General features: G+C 44.0%; 2 protein-coding genes across 6 annotated transcripts in view; one reads left to right on the forward strand and one right to left on the reverse strand.

Annotated features, from left to right (window-relative positions):
- Positions 1-13176, forward strand: part of SESN1 (sestrin 1) — a 77952-nt gene extending 64776 nt beyond the window's left edge. For 2 of the 3 annotated variants that reach the window (XM_058801125.1, XM_058801126.1), the window contains exons 2-10: positions 3717-3782; positions 4666-4866; positions 5753-5935; positions 7087-7329; positions 8576-8723; positions 9551-9663; positions 9895-10085; positions 10317-10461; positions 12051-13176. In XM_058801125.1, the coding sequence (XP_058657108.1) occupies positions 3717-3782; positions 4666-4866; positions 5753-5935; positions 7087-7329; positions 8576-8723; positions 9551-9663; positions 9895-10085; positions 10317-10461; positions 12051-12137 (1377 nt within the window). In that variant the 3' untranslated portion in view covers positions 12138-13176. Of the gene's footprint in view, positions 1-3716; positions 3783-3852; positions 4192-4665; positions 4867-5752; positions 5936-7086; positions 7330-8575; positions 8724-9550; positions 9664-9894; positions 10086-10316; positions 10462-12050 lie in introns of those variants that run through there. The other variant, XM_058801127.1, reaches the window with a different exon arrangement.
- The window catches only part of ARMC2 (armadillo repeat containing 2), a 69078-nt gene continuing 56075 nt past the window's right edge, over positions 8488-21490 (reverse strand). For 2 of the 3 annotated variants that reach the window (XM_058801122.1, XM_058801124.1), the window contains 4 exons: positions 20612-20769; positions 16408-16582; positions 14777-14874; positions 8488-8795 (listed from right to left, as the gene is read on the reverse strand). In XM_058801122.1, the coding sequence (XP_058657105.1) occupies positions 16449-16582; positions 20612-20769 (292 nt within the window). In that variant the 3' untranslated portion in view covers positions 8488-8795; positions 14777-14874; positions 16408-16448. The remainder of the gene's footprint in view (positions 8796-14776; positions 14875-16407; positions 16583-20611; positions 20770-21490) is intronic. The other variant, XM_058801123.1, reaches the window with a different exon arrangement.

A 21490-nucleotide genomic window follows, 5' to 3' on the forward strand; every position in this document is an offset into this window, starting at 1 on the left:
TTTCTCCTAGATTGGAGATAATGTACTTGTCCTACCTCACAGGAATCTTGCATTATCTAAATGCATGAGATGTGATGCTGGGCTGATATGGCAATGGTGAGGGATGTGTAGATTGAGAAATGATGGGTACCTGGTGACCTAAGTTCCCATGGAAATAATAATAGTGACTGTACAGAAATGGAGTTACATTACATAAAGGGGAAAGAGGAGGCTTTTCAGTGTTTTTCACAGTTGTCTCTGTCCATGCAGCAATGCAGCACTTACATGGCTAAAGTCTTGCTTTTCTGTCAAGGTATGTGTGGAAGATGAGCAGTGGAGTGAATTGCCATCCTGCAAGGCCCACCTCCTTCCATTACCTTGAGCTTCTGGGTGTTTCACCCTTGGTGCTCAGCTTTGCAGCCACCTGAGTTTTATGTTCTGGCTTTGAAGATGGAGTGCGTCTGATGCATCACCATCATCATTATTGTTATTGTTATTATTTATTTGCACCTAAAGCCTCAGTTGTGGTTGGCTTTCTGCTGAGCTTTGAGCTGTATTCAGCTGCAGAGTTTCTAGACTGAATGAAAATGGTGTGGTGTGGTGAGGTTGGCAAACAGGAGGAAAGGAGCCAAGAGAAGTTTGATGCAGAGAATGTGTCACTAAGTAGGTCACTTTGGTGTGCAATTCCGTAGTCTGGAATCGCATGAAAGTTGTTTATACTTTTGGAATAACCAAAAGAAATACAGGCTTTCTTCTAGCTGCTGCTTGTCCTAGACGCAACTGCTTCACCAAGTGCTTGTTGGTGCTCCAGGTGAGATGGTGCTTTAAGAGAAATGTGCAGGAGAGAGATGTAGTGGTGTGTCTGCTCAGGATGCAGGTCTTGCCTTTGAGAGGGAGAGTGTTGCTCCCTGACTTGAGTGTATTTGGAAGATGGAGGTTTAGAGAAGGGTATTGTGAAGCATAGAAATATGTTCAGGACAAAGGAGAAATTCACTAGGACTGTTTGGAGAACTATTACTGTGTAATCAAGTATTTGAAGTGCTGGGATGCTGGAAGTACTAGAAGAATTTGATTAAATGCTGCTTCCTAAAAGGAGAGGAAAATAGCTTTTGAAAGGTATGCCATAGCTTGTAACTGAAGAACAAGTTTTCAAAAGGCTTCTGAAGGGTCAGGTTTTACACAGCTCTCGTGACTGTGTTAAGCATGCACCTCATGGCAAGTTGCTTCTGTTCTCAGCACCCTCTGGAAGAAACCCCCGTTTTGCAGACAGGAAACAGGCTCATCTTCACAGATCCTTTGTTACATCTCTGTCACAACAGAGCCTTGACCCCAAGCTTCTCAAGTACTAGGCTGGTGCCATGATATCAGGGGGATGATGCCTCTCCTAATGGAAAACAAAGCAACTCATTTAATCATTAAAAAAAAACCTCTTAAGTCACTTTGTAGCCAGGGTTTGGATGGTTGAGTAATATAACCTGTTACGTGCTGTGTAATTGTAAGCCTGACCTCTGTATGCTTTAATAAACAGAAATGTATTGATTGTGATGTATTTTAGATTGTGAAGCAAAATACACTAGCAGTCTGCTGATCTCAGGTTCTTAAATCTGGGTTTGGGGTTTTTTTCCTGCCTCTAACTGTTCTGGGAAAAGGAAAAACTGAAAAACAGTTGTTCAAGAATTAAACTTCAAGGTATTTGTCTTGGAGGGCTTGATCTGGCAAACTGCAGACATCTGCTAAATTAAATCCTGTTGACAATTTAAATGATCTTTTTGCTTGCTGTTGTTTGGCTATGTTTTTCGAGTGTAGTTATAGCCAAAATAAGAAGCTCTGCTGAAGTTTTAAACAGAGATGTTGATAAATTCCATGCTACAAGTGGCATTGCTTGGCTGACAGGCAAAATTTGCTTGTGTGTGTTGGGACCCATAGCAGGAAAAATTGACACTGAGGGGAAAAAGTGAAAAGACTATTTGTAAGAGATGCCCTTTGATCTTACTTTATCCAAGTAAAACTTGAGAAATGAAGGTATCTGATTTTGGGATTTAAGGAGACTGTCAGAGTCCAAAGAGTTTGGCAGTTGCCACTTGTGTCTGCAGTCATTGTTTCCAGCTCTCTGAAGTTGTTTTTTAATCTTAGGGGAAAGTTCAGGAAACAGTAACTGATTAATAAAATTGCTTCTTGTACAGTGAAACTTGTGCAAATAGAAACCTCAGCTAAAGAGAAAAAAAGTGCAGCCAGTATTGCACATTTTAACAGCCTTTACCTATGTGGGGAAAATGTGGCAAAGTTAACAACTGCATTTGGCAGGCAGCTCTTGGAGCATCATCTGCTCAGAGGCCTGGACCAGCTGAAGGTGCCCCTCTGCTCTGTGTGGCCTGAACTGGCTCAGTGCTTGGTATTTATTAATCTAAACCTGCTTGGGAAGTTGGTATGGTCACAAAACGGGTGGGTTTGGCTATGGAACAGAGGCAATACATGTGTTCTAAAAGGTGGTTGGAAAAGAGGGCACAGATAAAGAGCCCAAACTATTAGTTTATATAATGCCTGGTGTTTAGCACTCAGCTCCATCCTCAGCTTTAATCCCAGGTCTCCATCTGTAAGAATGCCATGCCATCAACTGGCAGGGCTCCCATCTTTCCTGGGGAAGCCAAGCTGCTCAGTGGGGAGTAATCCCCTCTGGAGAGCTGGTTTGCAGAGTGCCACGCACACGGCAGAGGAGCGATGGCAGCGATGGCATGGGGGGCATGTGTGGAAGTGTGGGGTGAGGCCATGTCCTGCTCTGGTACCTGGAACCTGCTGTGCCTTCTCAGGGGGCTGCTCTGTGCTACAGAGACTGCCCTGGAACACATGGCTCCCTCCCTTCCAAAGGGAACGGTGTTCATGGGCAGGACACAAATGCACCCAAGTCTTCCATGTGTTTGCTCCTTGGCTGCAGCAAAGGCCCAGGGGGCCATAGGCCTGTCAGAAAGCTGCATCTGGCTGAAGGAGAGGACAGGTAGTGAACTGCCAGGGTTATCCAGCCTCCACCTTCCCTGCAAGGCAACACATCCACGCAAGCGGGTGCAAGGATGTGGTTGCTGCTGTTCTGATGGAGCAAATTCCCCTCCCTCCTTCCTTCCCTGCAAATGTGAATAGCTTTTTATCCTATCTTGAAAAGAAAGCAGATGCAAATGTAGATCAGGTACTTTGAGCAGTTTAAGTGCTCTTTGAGGTTGGGAAGAAGAAATCTGATTAGGGTTACAGCTGTTTCATTTCCTGACAGATGCACAGGGTGTTGTGTGCTGGCGAGCTGCGGATGTACACACACACAGCAGCCTCGTTTTGTATCAGTGGCATAACCACATAGCAGCCAGCATGTTCGGAACTCCTTGTCCTGGACACCCTGCCAAAATATGCTTTATGCAGAATTTTCTGTGAACCAGCCTGTAGTGTGTTTGTGTGTGTGTGTGTGCATGCATATAAATTTGTGTGTGTTTTCTTTGGTTGACAGGGCCTTTGTTGCTGAACTTTTTTTGCTGGAGTGGGGCGGTGTGCTGTAAACAAGCACAGCTAATTATAAAGCACTTGTATAAAAAATGATTTGCATTTGTACAAACAGTACTAGTAAAAGTGCCCGTGCAAGAGTACCACAAGTACCCAAATAAGCCCAGCTCTGAATGGAGAACTCTTTTCTTTCTTGCAACCACAGCTGAAAAGCTGTTTATAACTAAATGCTGAGGTGGTGTACTTTTCTTTTCTAGGAACTTGGAATAAGAATTCCTAGACCACTGGGACACGGACCAAGCAGATTCATCCCTGAGAAGGAGGTGTGGTAGTGTTTTCAAGTACATAGTGAACTTTATGCTTTTAAGGAACATCATTTTATAGTAGTAGCCCACAGTGGTTTCAGGACAGCTGCTGATCTGCAAAACATTTTCAGGAGTGATATCACATTCAGTCCTCAGACTTTGGCCACAGTTCTAGTGTACAGAACAGTGAGAGCCTTGGGGAGCTTTGGAATAGTTATGACCCCTCCCATGCTGCTATCTAGTATGAGAGAAACCCAATACTGTTTCCTTGTGAACATCCGGATGTAATTTCCTACTGGTCCACAAGGTACCTGCCCCTCTGCTCTGGGATTGCTTTTTCTTGAGCCGCCTCTACCACTCTGAAGAATCTGAGAAGGTTCAGAGTGCTTTGGATGAGCATTTCTGCTGCTTATCTCCTGATTGTCTGGTAAGAGAATTTGGAGTAGAGGAAAAGTTAGTAATATGCCTGTGGTTTTCTAGGAATTTTAGTCTTTTTTTAATTTCCTGTTTTTTTCTCTCTTTGCCAGCTTTTTGCTTCTTTCCCTCTTTTTCCCGTAGTAAAAGTGATGATTCAAGTAGCTTTTAGTTATAATTAACTAAGATCAACCTGGGGTATTCAAGAAAGTGAAGGTGAGGCAGTTAAAAATGAGAAGTCAGCATTGTATTAGAGAGAGACTAAAGCCAAAAATCTCCTTTTGCTGGTATAACCACTTGTGATCTCCTAAATGAGAGGTATTACAGGGATTTAATGTGCCTTATGTGCACTGATTTAATGCCATTAATAGTTTTATAGTATAATTCCTTTCACTTGGGGCCTCTGGGTGCTGTGGTAATGTATCTATTTGCTATTTTATTGGTGGAACTGGGACAATATTGCTCACTGCTGCTTCTCTCCGATCAGACAATTCAGGTGGGGAAGGAGGACGCCGCAATGCACACGCTGTTTGCAGAGTCTTTTGCCACGCTGGGCCGGCTGGACAACGTCACCTTGGTGATGGTTTTCCACCCGCAGTATCTGGAAAGCTTTCTCAAAACTCAGCACTATCTGCTGCAGATGGACGGCCCGCTCCCGCTGCACTACCGGCACTACATCGGCATCATGGTACGCACCCAGCCCCAGCCTGCCCCAGCAGCTGCTGCTGTGTTCTGCAGTTTCTAGCTGGAAAGGGAAAAGCAGAGGAGGTTTGTTGCTGTCTGCTTTACAGATGGTTTCAGAAGATCGGCACTTTATGTTCATAGATATGGTAGGACTGTGAGAAAAAGGGGAAAAGCATGCTATAGAAATGAGATAATTGTTTGTTATTGGCATCCTTAGTATCTCAGAAACTGTTTCTCAAGAGAGCTTGTTTTCATATCTGTGTCCTGTCACAAACACTTCTCCTAACTCAATAGTTGGTCCCATTGTGCATTTCTGAATATGTAAATTCTGAGTGAGTTTTCTGCCAAAAGTGGTTGATTTCTAATTCTCAATCTGCCAGTTCAATGATCTTTGCTTGCTGAAGTTGAATTAAGGTTTTGGGCTGTATCTTTATTTGATATAGAAATTGTTGGAGTAAATGATACTGAGCTTTTCTTTGCTGAGAAGCTGCCTGTAGTTTCTCTTGCCATATGCAATCTGAAACGTGCTTTCGATTGTTGCTGGTAAAGATGCAGCTAGAGACAGCTTCTTCCCCCTGGGGTGTAGGATGCAGTATGGATTACTTGCTTCAGGACATGCAACAAATCCATTCCTGTATTTCTCCCTGGGTATAGGCATGTTGCACCTGTAGCCAGCATAACGATGGTGTGTATAAACAAGGGATATTTATGTTGTGAGAACAATAATCAAAACAAGCTGATGTGTTAATTTCAGAAAACTTTTTACTTGAGTCTTTGATCAGTGCAAGTCTTATTCTTGGACATTTTGAGGAAATGATGCCTTATGGTATTTGTCATAAAGTACTAACTTTCTGTAATTGTTTTCTGTATCACACTCTTTTCCTTTTTAGGCTGCAGCACGACATCAGTGCTCTTACCTTGTTAACCTCCACGTGAATGACTTTCTTCATGTTGGTGGAGACCCTAAATGGTTGAATGGTCTGGAAAATGCACCTCAAAAATTGCAAAATTTAGGAGAACTGAACAAAATATTGGCTCACCGACCCTGGCTTATCACCAAGGAACATATTGAGGTAGGTCCTTCACAGAGTAATGTGAATGTTCCCTTTTTTCAGTAAAGCAATCCCAGATTCTTGGATTCAGAGCCAGACAGGGTGAAAGATGTTCTGAAATCCAATGACTTGGATTTCAGTGCTACATCACTGCATGATCTAGTATCACTTGTGCCCTGTTATGTAAAACAGGATCATAACTGCTCTTAAATGAGTAACAAATTTCATTTACAACACCCTGAAATTTCTCTGTCATGCTGGAATTCTGTTGGAGCAATGACAGTGTGCTCATGTGTGCACCTCCCTCCTCAAGCTATGTGCTCTCAGTAGCCAGAACCCCTGGGTGTTTGAGTTGCTGCCAGAGGTTAGACGGAACACCAGCCACCACATTTTGTCTGGCTTGCTGCTGCTGTGTTTTCAGGTGGGATGGAGAGAGAGCAGGCTGGCAGAGCTGCCCAGGGGGTGGTGGTGGCACAGGACAGCCAGGACTGCAGCACCAACAAACCACCAAAGAGTTGCTTCTTCCAGCCCTTCTGCTCTCCTCTGTGCCCGTAGCAAGGAGCACATGGGTGCTGGGACTTCCTCTGTGCTGCCTGGCCTGGTGAGAGGTGGTGGCAGGTCCAGCTGGGGCAGGACGGGGAGGGCGCACGCTCTGCCAGAAGGCCCCAAACCTCCCACACTTTCCTGCCTGAAGGGGAAGTTGGGGTTTGAAGCTTCTTGTCAAATCTAGAGCATTCCACCCACAGGGACAAGATGGAGGGAGCCTGTGCCAGGTTTTTACACTGCTGATCTGCAAGGACTTGCCTGGGTTTTCTGATGCTGTAAAGACCATTTGAACAAACATGCAACAGTTGTGGTTGCATCTTCATCAGTGGTGTGAAATTTCAATGCAAGTCAGTATGGCCTCGACAGAAACCACATGGTGCAAAAAAAGAAATCCCAACTTATTCAATTGCCCAGGGACAGAGGGGAGACAAGTTGTGTCCTCTGTGGCATAACCATGCAGGTCTGTGTCTGGCAGGTCACTGAGCACACTAATGGCAGCAGAGTCAGGAAGCATGTTTAGATGTTACAAAAGTAATTTCACCTGACAAAGAAATGTGTTGATAAACTGCATTAAGGTGGGGTCAAATGAATGACTTTAGTATTTCTGTCTTGCATTATTTTTAAAGCAACTCCTGAAGACAGAAGAGAACAGCTGGTCCCTGGCAGAGCTGATCCATGCAGTCGTTCTCCTTACACACTACCACTCCCTTGCTTCCTTCACGTTTGGCTGTGGGATCAGCCCAGAGATCGACTGTGAAGGGGGTCACACCTTCAGGCCCCCCTCTGTCAGTAACTATTGCATCTGTGATATAACAAATGGTTACCACGGGGTGGATGATATCCATGCCAGCCCAGCTGCAAGCATTCCAGTAAGTGTCTGTCTGAACTAACAGTCTCTTCCAACAGTAGTTATGTCTTTGTAAACTTAATAAGTGGAGGGTGCCTGTTTCTTTTTATTCTTTTGAGAGTGGGATTGATGAGCCTAATCCAGATGTGGGTATTGAAAAAATGCATTTAGGAGGAGCTGAAATGATACTTGGAAGCTGGGGAAAGCTACCAAAGGGAAACAGACACAGTCTCTGTTGTCATTTTTTTCTGCCTGTCATTCATAAAGGTGAACTGAGATGAGTCCCAGCCTCAACTAGTTCATGACACGTGTCCTGAGCAGCAGTGGCCAGGAATGCTTTTTTCATCTGTGCAGTGGGAAATTGACTTTTCCTTTGAGTCTAGGCTCTCAGACTTTTTTGCCTTGAGGTGTTTGTCATGCATCACACAAAGGATCATTTTTAACAGATCATTCACAACTTTGTCACTCTCTTTAAAACACCCTCTCCTGCCTGCAGCAGTTATGCTGATCTGGACTTGTTTTCCCTTGGTGAAAAGAATGATGTGAACTAAGTGTTGGTTTAAGAACAGCCATGAGGATGTTCTCACTGCAAGATCTTGCCTGTGATATTTTACTGCAGTGGTGTGGGTGGCATTTAAATTTGTTTGATGAAGCTTGCTGGCTCTCTGAAGGACCAAACTGCAAAAGGCATGGAGGAAAGGGGCAGAACTGTATAAATTAATTTTACTCTGGTGATGATGAATGTTTACAAGATCAATTACTGAATTCTTGAGGTGTTAAAACAGCTGTTGTGAAAGACGATTATCTTGCACTGGCTTTCTTTTGAGGCTTCGTTAAATCTGCATTTATAGTCACCCTTCCTTTTTCCTTCAGTGTTTCTTCTCTGTGAGCAGAGGAGGAGAAAAATACTGTTGGGTGGTAAATACTGGTTACTTCCTCTATCAAAATTTCTGTTACAGCTCCTTGTTTTTCAGTTGCTGAACATTTAAACTAAGAGTAAGTAATTTTAGCATGAGAACAACTAGTTCCAAAATGCTGTGATTTTTAAATCATGCTAAAAATACCAGGGGTCTAATTGAGAAAAGATGACGACTAAATGTAAACCATTGTGTCAGTACAGGTTTCTTTCAAAAACTGTGTTCCTTGAAAAATCTTTATTTAAAGATGTAAAAGACTTCAGTTGTGTTTAAACTTTCTGGCTTGGCAATTACTGCCATCATTGTCAGTTCCTGTTGCATGAAAATGAAATATCTTTCTCTTCTTTTTAGTCCACAGAGTCTGTCTGTGAAGTTGAAGCTCTTATGGAGAAGATGAAGCAGCTGCAGGAGTGCAGAGATGAAGAGGAAGCCAGCCAAGAAGAGATGGCCACACGTTTTGAAAGAGAGAAGAGAGAAAGCATGTTTGTGTGCTCTTCAGGTAGTGCAGATGTAGTCTGTATTTATTGTATGTATTTATTAAGACTTTTCCAAATTATTTGAAGAAATACTCCTGCAAAAGGGGAAAGAAATGCTATTAGATGTACACAAACATTACCATTTCTTTGAAGGAATCAGTATTAGAGATGCCTTGTTTTCTTCCAGGAACACTTAAAAGCAAAGTAGTGCCAAGATTTCTGTCTGCTTGCAGACACACCATAACAGGCTGACCAAAATTGTGTTTAATAGAAATCTCCAGAAGAAATGGAATCTCTCTTTTGAAAGTTTTAGAAATTTCACAGGAGATTTAAGCATCTTGCAAGATGTTCTAAAATCAAGACACTTGACATGCTTTGCTATTTAAGTGTATGAAACGTTACTTTTCAGATGACTGAAAGACAATCTATTACAAATTTAGGCTTGTAATGGCCTCTTCAATACAATTTCCTCTAAGACACACTTGACATGGGAGTCTCAGAAGTCTCTCTTTTAATAAGCTCTCTGTTTCAAACCAGTTTTTCCCCTGACATTTTTACAGACTTTTGAGTTAGGGGGAAAACATCCCCTAGATTCAGGGGATAGGGTGCAGTACAAGAGAAGAGAGAAAAAAATGTTCGTCTGTAAGGAAAAACCTGAGTGTTTTTCATGGAGTTGCCTCTGAACACCATAGCTGCAGTCACAGAACTGTACCAGAGGATCTTAATACGGCTAATCCAGTGAAAATGCGTTTGATTAAAAAGCACAGAGACCCATTCTTCTGCAGGAGTTCTTCTCATACACTTCCAATTTGTTCTATAAATTGTGTGCAATTCTGTTTGCCATTAACAGAAGATGAAGAATCTGCAGCAACAAGAGATGTGTCTCGGCACTTTGAGGACACCAGCTATGGTTACAAAGACTTCTCCCGACACGGAATGCACGTGCCCACCTTTCGTGTTCAGGTAAGAGGCTGGGGCTGCCATCAGGGGGCTCAGGGAACAGCCTGTGCCAGATACCAAACCTGGAAAGGGGTGTGCTCTCACTGCCCTGTGGGTGAGGCTTAAATTAAGCCAGCAAATGAACAACCCCTACCCCCAGTGGATTATCTGCCCTGGGATCTTTACTGTACTAAAACTGGTTCTTCACAAGTTTATTTCTGAAATACTTCATTCTGCATTTTTACTTATTCTAAGGATTATTCCTGGGAAGATCATGGCTATTCCTTGGTTAATCGTCTTTATCCAGATGTGGGACAACTACTTGATGAGAAGTTCCATATTGCTTATAATCTGACTTACAACACAATGGCCATGCACAAAGATGTGGATACCTCAATGTTAAGACGAGCTATTTGGAACTATATTCATTGTATGTTTGGAATAAGGTCAGTTTTACTCTTTTTATTCTAAACACATTGGTTTTTCTTTCTCAGGTTGAACCAGAACAATTTATTAAGTAATCATGCATGTATTTCTAAACATATTTTTGTTTATGGGGAAGGGGCACTAGTGCTACACTTACCCAATAATTTGTTTTGCCATAGGAACTTAGAAACAATGCAAGTGAAATAACTGCTGCTTGAAAATGAAAGTGTTTTTCTTTCAATTCCAAACAGATACGATGATTATGACTATGGTGAAATCAATCAGTTGTTGGACCGCAGCTTTAAAGTTTATATCAAGACTGTGGTTTGCACTCCTGAAAAGACCACAAAAAGAATGTATGATAGCTTCTGGAGACAGTTTGAACACTCTGAGAAGGTACAGTTGGTGTGTGTGCTGAGGGACAGCCCCACATCAGTGTCTCCCTGACAGCCACAGCTTAAGCTTTAGCTGCTGCTCCTGGGGTTCTGCTCACAGTCAAGTCACTGGGAAGTGTCGTGTTCCTGGGCTGAAATAATCTCCCCTTTCCTCCTGCCTGTGTGCTGGGAAACAGCTGACATAGCCTGGGCAAGTTCTGAGCAGTACAAGGGGTTAGACATGACAATGGTACAGCTTCACCTCAACTGCATCAGTACTGCCTGTATCCCAGAGAGGCAGCAAAGTGGTGCACAGTCCATTCGTCCCTTGGCAGCAGACTTGGAACAGCTCTCTGGCTGGCCCAGGGTCTTTGCAGTCCCCTGGTCCTTCTGGCATGGATAGCCCCAAAAGAGTTTTTTTACCAAAGCCTAAAAGCTCTGCTGCTGGGTTACAGCCTGAATTACACCTCCCAGTCCTATTTCCTGCTGTTAACTCCCAGATATTGAATCCATTAAGTTTATGTCCTTCAGTTTTTCTTTGAAAAGGTATTTCTTGGCCTCACTTAAAGTCAATGCTGAAACATAAAGATGCAGAAATCATTAATGCTCATATCATTAAAGGCTCTAGTTCTTGATAAACCACTTAAAGAAGGGTCCTATAACTACAATGATTTAATGTTCAAGTAAAACACTGCCTATGCTTTGGTTAGACTGACTGTGATACATGAGCTTTCCAAGCACACAAATCCTTCTTTAAAGCCCAGAACTCTGCATCTCTATAGCCATCCAAAGCCAAGACTCATTCACATATGTGTCACTGAATGCAATAACCACACATTCTCACAGAGATCATGCAAATGAAACCACACACAGCCCTTACATGCCAGAGCAAACGCACAGCAACCTGCTGTCAGTGAAAAAATACTTTCACACCCTTCCCCCCACAAGTTTCTGATTTCATCCTCAAAGAAATGCAATAAAGGCACTGAGGAGATTATGTGGGGAACTAAAATTCTTAGCTCCAGTAGCTACTGAACACCTGTGTGTCAGTAGAGATAGAGGGTTTATCACACTTGAGAGTTTTTCTGATGCTTCACCTTGGCCAACCACTCTGTGTTGTTCAGGTGGAAGCCGCCTGTGTGTTTCTCTCTCAGTCCCCAGGGACAAATGTCCTTATCACCTCTGCCTTTGCTATCACCTCCCTCTGCTCCACGGGTACTCACTGCCCTTCTGCCTTTAATCATTAGCCTCACTGAAACTGAACAAGCTGGGCATATTGTGCTGCCGGAGAAGGAAGGGCTTGTGTGCTTGAAAGCTTGTCTGTTATTTCCAGCTAAACCAGCTGGTCTGCTAAAGGATGATTTCCTCTTCCTATGGCCCTGGCCCTACATAAGTGTGCCCAGGGGCCAGTGCCACGCTGTGCCACAGTGCCACAGGGTGTGGCACTGGTTCCTCTGCCCCCCTCAGTGAGCTCCACAGCGAGGTCTGGCTGTGACACGGGCAGTGCTCCCTGCTGCTGCTGCACAGCACAGTGCCCACAGCCCCCAGGCTTCCTGTGGCTGCAGGCGTGGCGGCGAGCTCGGTGCTAAAGCAGAACTTCTCTCCCTGCAGGTCCATGTAAATTTGCTTCTGGTAGAAGCTCGGATGCAAGCCGAACTACTTTATGCTCTGAGAGCTATTACTCGCTATATGACCTGATGTCTCTGGCTGCCTGTCGACGTTGGAATGTTCTGCAGCTGCAGTATGGCAGAGGAAGATACGAAGCCTCAGGACCAACAGTAGCTATAAGTTAAGATGCCCATTGTGCCATAACTCCTTTAGTTTCAGCTATTTCCATGTTTGGAATATCATTGCTGCCGCTGGGCAGCGAACGCTTGGCAGTTGACAGACAGGGTTGTGCAGAAGTGCTGCCTGCTCATGGTATTTTGGCTTTAGACAGCCCAGGACATTCTCTGAACTTGTGGCAATATAGCAAACCATAGATACATAGATCTTGTGTTAAGGCAAATACTGCAGGAGTCGGAGTGTGAAAAGAACTGGGACTTGATGGCATTTGCTTTCCCTACGAGAATAATTCTAGAAAATCTTGATGCTGCTATTTGTGCAGGTGGAGTGAACAGACCCAGGCTGTTCCAGTTGAGCTAGAAGTGAAAGTGAGCACTGCTATTGTCTGAGCCTTTATTGTGTGTGGTTTCAAAAAAGCCTTGTTATTTAGATTCCCTGTTTAATCAGAACTAAACCTCTTCTGTCCACACTGATAATTTGAAAGATAGCAGTCAATTTTCTCAACTAGTTTAGCCTTAAAAACAGGATGTTTGTTCAGCATTATTTCATGAGCTCCAAAGTGCAATGGTCTTCCTATGGAAAGAAGGGGACTGGAGTCCTCAAAGCTTCTTAGAGATCTACCTACATAAAGTGTCAAGTAGCTTCTTGTCCTCCTTTTCATGGATGAACCAAGAAGGAGCTAGGAAAAGGTGTGGGAATGTTGTTCTAGACTGCCAAACAGTCCTACTGTATTACATGCCCAACGCTGGTCTTAATGATTTTTGCAGTGCTTAAATAACTAGGCTAAAAAACATCTATTTTTAGTAAATCAAAACGTGATTAAAATGCTGACGTTTAATATACAGTGGTTTTGGAGAACACATGAATACTTTTGTATGAGTGTGAATTGCTTTTTAAATTTGTCAGTATTACTGGTATTTTTGAAATAAAGGTAACAACTTTTTCTCTTGGCGTTTCTGTGTGGTTTAACTTTAAGCTTCTGTTCTTACTGGTTGTAAGACCATTTAAAATGTTTGAAACAGTAACTAAGCAAACAGTCAAAAGCATGAGCCATGAATTTTTTAAGTGAGTCTGAAATGGTGGGAGGGAAAGTTTAAAAACAGAGCTAGAGCTTCACTAACTGTAGTTGGAACACCTCTTCTGTACTGCTGATATTTTCACCCATTTGGACCAAGCTATCTCAGGCACAAGGTGTGATTCTTGGGGTGTCTGGTGCAGGGCCAGGAGTGGGACTCGATTGTGCTGATGGGTCCTTTCCAACTCAGCCGATTCTATGATTTTCTGTGATTCCGTGAAATGGATTTTCCCAAGCCCATAAGCAGTTTAATTTCTGTCCTCTGGCCTAGGTCTCAGCTCAGACTGGTTTCTTTTTCTACAGAACCTTCTGAGAACAGTTTTAAGTTTACAGTCCAAGAAGCTAAAATATCTAAAAAGATCTAGGGGAGAAAGATTAATAAACTGTCAAAAAACGTGACTAACAGGAAGCATCTGGTGCTTCCTCTTAACTGAAAATACAGGATTTTTAATGTTCCAAAAACAGAGCAAAACTTTCCTGTCTTAAGGGCATTGTACAGCTGAGCTGTGCCTTTCCAGTCTGTGAACAGTTCCTGCAGCGCTTGAGTCTCCAGGTGCTTTCTGAGGTCAAAGGTAGACCTGAATTTCTCCAAGAAACCTAAACTGGCCATTTCCATCCTATGCTCTCCAGCCACATCCAAGTGCCTCTCACTTTTCAAGCAGTAAACACTGCAGTGGATCTGTGTGTGAGTGGCTTCATCTGGTCACAGCTGCCATCAGAGAAGAAGACACAACCTGCAGGCAATCCCAACTCCCTGCCCAGTACTCCTGGGCAGCTCCAGGAGAGCCTCAGCCCGTGGCTGTGAAGTGCAGCAGCCTCTCAGCTGTGGTGCTGGCAGCTCTTCCCAAGGGAGAACAGGAATCGGCTCCTGGACACCAGAGAGCTGCTGCACTGAGGTCTGTGGCAGAGATACCCAAATGGTAAACAGTGCCATAAGAACACACCTGAAATCCAGCATTCTGGGGCTGCTTCTTACTACTCACAGATTTTTCTTCAGAGAAAGACAGAGGCTGGTATAGCTAGACAGGCGGGGTGCTCAAGAGTCCTGTGCCACCCTCTCTTCTCAATCCAGCTCCTGTGAATGTGCCTCTTCCTGTGCAAAGGCCAGAGCTCACACATGGTGGCTGCCCCAGGACCCCCAGCTCTGCCCAGCTGCAGACACAGTACTTCAGGCTCCTGGTTACAGTTTGATTAGCAGGAACTGACATAATTAGCAGGACAATAATTAGTGTTGTATTTGAACAAATCTTAATTGCCCAAACACCACCTTGACTTGAGCCAGCCATCAGTATCAGCTGCCTTCTGACAGAGATTCAGCCCTTGTCAATTCTGATTAGTCCTCCTGACAAGGCTTAGCCACAGGGGCCTTTGCCAGTGCCCCCACCCTGCCCTGCACAGCCGGATGTTTGCCTGCCTTGCTGTGACACAAATGCCAGGAACAAATGCCTCCAGCTTCTTCCCCACAGGGACTACTTACCCAGCATCCTTTCTTTAATACTCTCTCAAAGCAAATCCATTCTTCTCTCCCAGAAACAAATGGGACATTGAAACCATTTATCTTCCCTTCAACTTCAGCTAAAATTAAAATGGTAAAAGAAGGGATGATGATAATTGAGATATTTTTGAACTGAGCAGAGCTGTTGTTGGAGCCAAACCACACGGAATGCCGAGCACTTCTCTCCTGTGGCTCAGCCTCCGTGACAGAGGCCACCACCACACAAGCTCCCAAAGCAGGGCTGAGCCTTGCTGGGCACAAGTAACACCTGAACAGCTGAGACACAAAGAATGGAGGAAATTTTATCACTTGCACTGAACTTTCCTCCTCACCACTCCCAAAACCTGGACCATGAAATCTCCCTTTCCTGCCCCATAAAAGCAGGGAACTAAACTAGGAAAGAAGTCTTGCTGCCCTTCTACCATGGTGCTACTTCCCAGCCTCTCTCTCCTCCCCTGGAAGCAGAGGTCTGGGCACTGCCAAAGGCAGAGAGAGCAGTGCCACTGAGGGAGGAGCTATGAATCCCTGCCTCCCAACAAATTTCTCCAGCCTCTCACAGCACTGCCAGGCTGGAGCTGCTGGTGCTGCAGGGCCCAGGGCGATGCTGCTGGCCCACGGGAGCAGGAGCCTGGCAGCCCCTGCCCAGCTGTTCATTCCCAGTAATCTGAGGTCAGCAGAGAGAGAAATGGGTCAGGGCTGTGCAGCTCCCTGTGGCCAACTGGGCTGGGAACGCTCGAGGCCGGCAATGCGCCTGCTGCGCTAATCCATGGGCTACAGGGACTTTTACGTGCTGGAAGGATGAAACTGAGCAATAAACAAGGCAGCAGCAGGCAGGGGGAACAGGGAGAAAGAGGCTGTTATGGTCCCACAGATGGAGACACAGGTTCAGGGGAGACAGCTGGCCAAGAAGTCTGAGAAGTAGAGGCACACAGGCAGCTCCTGGGAGTGTGGGACCAACTGAAGAAGGTAAAATCTTCTCTTACATCAGGGATACGGGTGCTTTGCCTAAAGATGGGAAGTCCCAATCCCAGAAAGACCAGCGCAGCTGGGCCTACATCCCACCAGCACCAAGGCAGCAGCTGGGTTAGCTGGGATACCCTAGACCCTACCCCCCAGTGTCAGAAGGAAAAGGGAGTGACTTTCCCAGACCACCAACAGTGCTTGATCTGAAGAGTGAGGGTCATGAAGGAGCACAGGACAATGCCCCACCAGCACCAGGTTACTCTGTCACAGAAGCTCCTTAAGGTAAAAGTGTGTCAAAGTCTGTAGGTGAGATGTGGCTCCTGTCACACAACATTTGTTTGCACAACATTTTTGGTACCACAGAGGCCCAAGTACTCACTCATAACTTACTTTTTAAAAATTAGACGTTCAGCAAATATTTTTCCAGTGAAGAAACAATGCAATTACTAGACAAGTCACACTGAACAGCTGCTTCATCAGCTCAGGTATATTGTAAAAAGTAATTACACACGCAAAGATTTCATACAAGCTCTTCAGAAGACAGCATCCATATAAATGCCAGGCTTTTCTGACTTTTTTTTAGAATAGTCATGCTCTCCAACAAGCTTACTACTGGCAATGTACAGGTATATTAGAAATATACGGTTTACCTGATAAAAACACCCCGACTGATTAAAATGGAGTGATAGACTCAGCTGGAAGAGTGATGGCTTTGAATTCTGTCAAGAAGTTTTGCTGCCACGGGTTTGAACTCTCTTTCCCAATATACTCTTTGGCAGTCCTTTATATCTTTGTCAAGGCTGCACTCCAACTCTACCTCTTCATCTGTAATCAAGGAAATACTGTCATCAGTTCCAAATAAAAATACATTCAACTACATATTTTGTGACACATGCAGCTTAGCAGCTGTGTATGCTGATGGCTTAAAAACAACTGCTCTTGAGATAAGTTAAGCATCACTGTCTGAGAGTCTTAGATTTACTTGAAAAGAAAGGATGGTAAAGAGTGAAAATGGTACTGCAAGTTCTTTTATTCTCACACCTCACGGGTGTCTCTGAGATTGATCATTTATTGTGACTGTCAGTCTGGAAAGTACCCAGGGTTTAATACTGCCCACAGCAATTTTGCTGAGGTAAGCAATCCATTCATCTAACTACAACTATGTTTTTCCTGTCCCAAATTGCTCTGCTAATCTGGAGACTCTTTCAAACTCTATCTACTCTCACAATGAAGGAACTTGAACCACACTGGTTACTGGATTTACTGATGCCCTCCCTTCCTCACAGATTTCAAAAATAAAACAACAGGACAGTCCTTATTAAAGACAATGTTAGGAATGAAAGGAAGTCATCGGTCATTTTTTCCCCCTCCATTTTGCTTAGCATTGGATGTGGCAAAGAGACAAACTCTTAGAGAAAATACAAATCAGTCTGCAACCAGAAGCATTCTCCTGAATCAGGAATCCACAAACACAACTGATAATGCTGAATGTTTTCACAGAGTTTAACAGAAGGATATTTGACAGGATTTAGGCCACAAACAAACCTAATATGAAGGTAGAATCCTGCTCCAAATGGGCAATACTTAATCTTTGGCCTACACTATGGAAAAGCACCAGATTCACAATGTGTTGAATAAACAACTCTGTAAGGGAGCTAATTGCACAGTCACAGCAGGTAAAAGCAACTTGGGGCTAAAGAGAAACTTCAGTTACCCACATTTTGAATCAAACTTTATGTAGAAATGAGATGCTCCAACAGCAGTTACTCCCATCCAAAAGCAAGCCAAGGTGCCTGTGCAGATCAGATGGCCTGAGCTGAGACAGGTATGAAGGGGAAAATGACATTCCTGTGTGTCATTTCCAGCTCACACAAAGCTACCAGCAACTGCAGACAAGTGGCTCCTGTGCCACTACACGGCAACTACCAAAATTAAACAGAGGCTGATGGTGAGAAAGATTCCAAAAGGGGTTCTACGTAAGGAGATGACATTTAGAGTCTTTCCTAATAAAATAAAGAGGAAAAGAACACCCATTCTTTCAAGAAAGATATCATATTTCTGCAGGAAGAAAGCTTTAATCAGAGATAAAATCCAGCCTCTGACATCAAATCTGTATTTGATGATGTCACAGGATAATTTAGGTTGGAAAAAACCTCTGGAGCAGAGTCACCATGTATCAGCTTGCTCTAGTCTGTGTTGAGTACTGAACACCTAGGGCAGCAGCCTGTTCCAGTGCTTAACTCCTGCTACAATGGAAATCTCTTTTCCTAATGCTTAATTGGAATTTTGTCTTATTGCAACCTGTGCCCATTAGTTCTTGTCCTGTCAATGTAACAGTAACCCAACATACCTAAAATCACTCTCAGCAGCAGAGAAGCCAGAGACCCTGAAGTGGAAAATAAGGGATTATGGGATTTGTTTTCAAGGAGAATTGCCTTGCCTACTCCTGCTTTTTTCTACCCAAATTAACTCTGTTCAAACACAGACTGAGAGGCATTTCTCCCTTTTATTAGACAGCTGTGCTCCCCAGAAGTCGACTGAGTATTTATGGAATCACTGAGGTCGAGAATTCCAGCCTACAAGAACAAGGGTCAGAAGCAGTTCAAAGCTGAAGTGTTGGACTGCAGCAGTAAATTTCCCAAAGTAGAACGTGAGTAACGCTGTGGATCAGCGAGGATCAGTGTTCCACATGCAAGCTGTGCATCCTCAGATAATTTAATTTTCCCACGACTCTCCTCAAAAACCAGCAATATTGGGTCCTGGCCAAAGAGCATATGTGCTGGCTGCAAGCCCAGGAACAAGACAAACACAGTGGGCCTGCATACTGTGAGGGAAACTGGAGTGCAGACTCCTGCAGTCTGCAAGGGCTGCCCATCCTTCAAACACTGGCAAGACAGGGGCTGGCAGCCCTGGAAGCTCTGTCATGTCAGGTAAGAGTTCACATGGACTGAGATTCCAAAATAACCTCCTGGAATTGATAGTGGAGGTAAAAGTCAGCACAAGAAAAAGTCTGGAGGGAGAGGGAGAAACTTTATTTTCAGTGAATGACCAAACAGAAGAATGTTCTCAAGACAGAAGCTCATCTCCATCGCTGCCTGTGAGGGCCTGGGCCAAGGCAAAGCTGCTGCCAGGGGCCTGGGAACAGCAGCCTCCAGGAGCTCTGAGCCAGCAGAGTGACATGAAAGTCAAGCAGCTGAAAGAAGGTGAATGACAAGTGCCATTGGAAAGCAGGGCCACTGCATCCCAGGCTGCTGGCATCAGGCGGGGAAAAAGAAAAACAAATAGTGCCCTTTGTCCAGCCTTTCTCTTGGGCACAACAGCTTTCCAGGCCACTTCCATTCCCTTTTGCTTCCTTGTATCTTTTGTCATCCTGTGTCAGATGGGGAAGGGGAAAATAAAGGGGAGGAGGCCAAGCACAGCAGGTGAAGAGAGGTGTCTGCTGTGCCATGCTCCACTTTTTCCGCTTCCTGAGGGTGTGCTGACGCTCAAGTACAGTTCACTGGCTGTCAGCAGTTGCCTCCTGCTTCCTGAATGATAGAATCAGAGCAATGACGGTTCAAGGCTGTTACTGGACACAATGGGAGGAGGAAGATGCAGGACAATATCAACCAGCTGCTATTACTAAGATTTGTTGGCTCTCTGCACACAGAGGAACCAGATCCAGTGAATAAGATGTGCTTTTTCTACAGCTCCTCTTCTTACTACAGTGTGAAGAATGACTGGCCTTCTGATTTAATTCTAACCTGTTCCTAATCAATTACCATTACAGCAGCATTGCAATCACAACTGTAACTGCAATTGCAATTGTACACAAACTTCCAGTTGATCAAAGTTATACTGTTCACTGAGAGTTACAACTGCTATCCAGCCTGGACTTTGTAGTCAAATCAATTGCTTCAATAAGGAGTGTTAAATGCAGAGGAAAACATAAGCATGTACTTTCTTAAACAAGGATATATACCTCTATATGTGTGCCAGAAAATTCAAGCATTATTGTGGCTGCAAAGTTTGCAATGTCTTGCAGAATGTTGAAAAGTGCAGCAATAACCTTGAAACACTGCTATTTTCAGATAAATAGATGGAATTACTGCACACATTAAGATAAAGTCCACCATAGCAAAGAATGTAATACAAGGAACTATTGCAGCAGTGAATATCAGTAATTCTGCTGTAACTGGAAAAAAAATCCTCACAAATCCACCCACTTTTCTGATTGTCTACAATGAAAGAGACTGTGAGATCTCATGTGCTGTCTGGGTCTAACAGTAAGTATATATCTTTAATCAATTTCCAATTAAAATCATATCACATATAGTTAGTTTCCTTCAATTTGATTAATATTTTAAAGATTTTTTTAAAGATAATTGCAAGTGATCTACCCAAAATAAAATCACAAGCAAAGCAGTGCTCAAAAACTAGAGGAAAATTACACATACCGACTACAGGACTATTACACAGCACTGAACTATGTAAAATTTGAAGCAAAAGTAAATGCCCGGATGAAAAGATCCCACTGGGTAAGCAAATCAAGGTCCTTACATTAACCTTTCAGCCTTGTGAAGCAATGAGCACACCTTTCCTGGCCTTAGGGAACAGATGAGAAATTGTCAGGATGTTGTCCTTGCCCACAAGGAGACCATGGAGAAACAAGAAAGGTGGCCAGGCAGGAAAGTCAGCCCGCTGCACCCCAGAAATGCCACGATCCCCAAGGAGCCCAGTGTGTGCTGCACAGGGACCACACCGGCCAGCCACTGAAAGCTGCAGGACAGACTTCCCACCCAAACTAATCCTGCATTGATTCTGCTCCTTCTGTGTCTTTTATTGAGGAAAAAAGCCCAAGGCTGGGAGTCTCACCCAGAAGTGCTGTGAGCAGCATCAGCAGGGTGTTGGTGCTCCCTCCAAAGCAGGAGGCTGTGCTTGCCATGTTCTCGCTGTAGTTCCACAGGGTTTTGCAGATCAAACACGAGAGCTGCCAGTCTGCTGGCCCAAAGTCTTGTAAGCAGTCAATCAACCTGTTGGTACCAAACAAAACCAGTGGTTGTTCCATGGAATTTACTCCTGAGCTCTTCAAAATCTGGCAGTCTAGAAATGTGAGCAAGCTCTATGGAAGTTTGCAGGAAAATTCTACGTTAATAAACATCAGATGCTACTTTCTTCCTCAGCAACTTCCCCCTTTTCATTAACTGTAGTTCCCCAAGGATGTGGACATGCCTTTTGTCTGCAGCACATACACGTGTGTGCCTGCCTGCAGCTGTCCATCCTCCGTAACTTTCTAACCCAAATGACCAATTTCACTCACATACTTTGCAAATGTAACCATTTCAAAGACACTAAAGTTCCATCAAATTTCATTACAGTATGTGACTGTCCCAAATCTGTGACTACCACTAAAGCAGAGATTGCAAACCAAGCCAAACTTTATCAGGCACCAATGATTCATCTGGAAAAGGTGGTGGGAATGCAGAAAAAGCTTCAGTCAGAATATCCATCTTACTACACATCAGATCATCTCACCAAAAAAACAAATCCAAAGGAATCTGCTATTTCCATGATCAAAGAATTACCTTTCACATTCAGTGAAGTCTCACAATTTTGCTGATCTCACCCACTCTTGCATTTACTCTCAGAAATGCTTGTTTTACTAAGGTGTCCCTTAAACGACAGAAACCTTTCAGTGCTGTTCTCCAGCCTTAGGAACCCCTCTAAGGGGTTCCTCACTTCTCCACTTCACAG

Source organism: Ammospiza caudacuta, chromosome 3 (genome assembly GCF_027887145.1).
Source record: "Ammospiza caudacuta isolate bAmmCau1 chromosome 3, bAmmCau1.pri, whole genome shotgun sequence".
Classification (NCBI taxonomy): Eukaryota; Metazoa; Chordata; class Aves; order Passeriformes; family Passerellidae; genus Ammospiza; species Ammospiza caudacuta.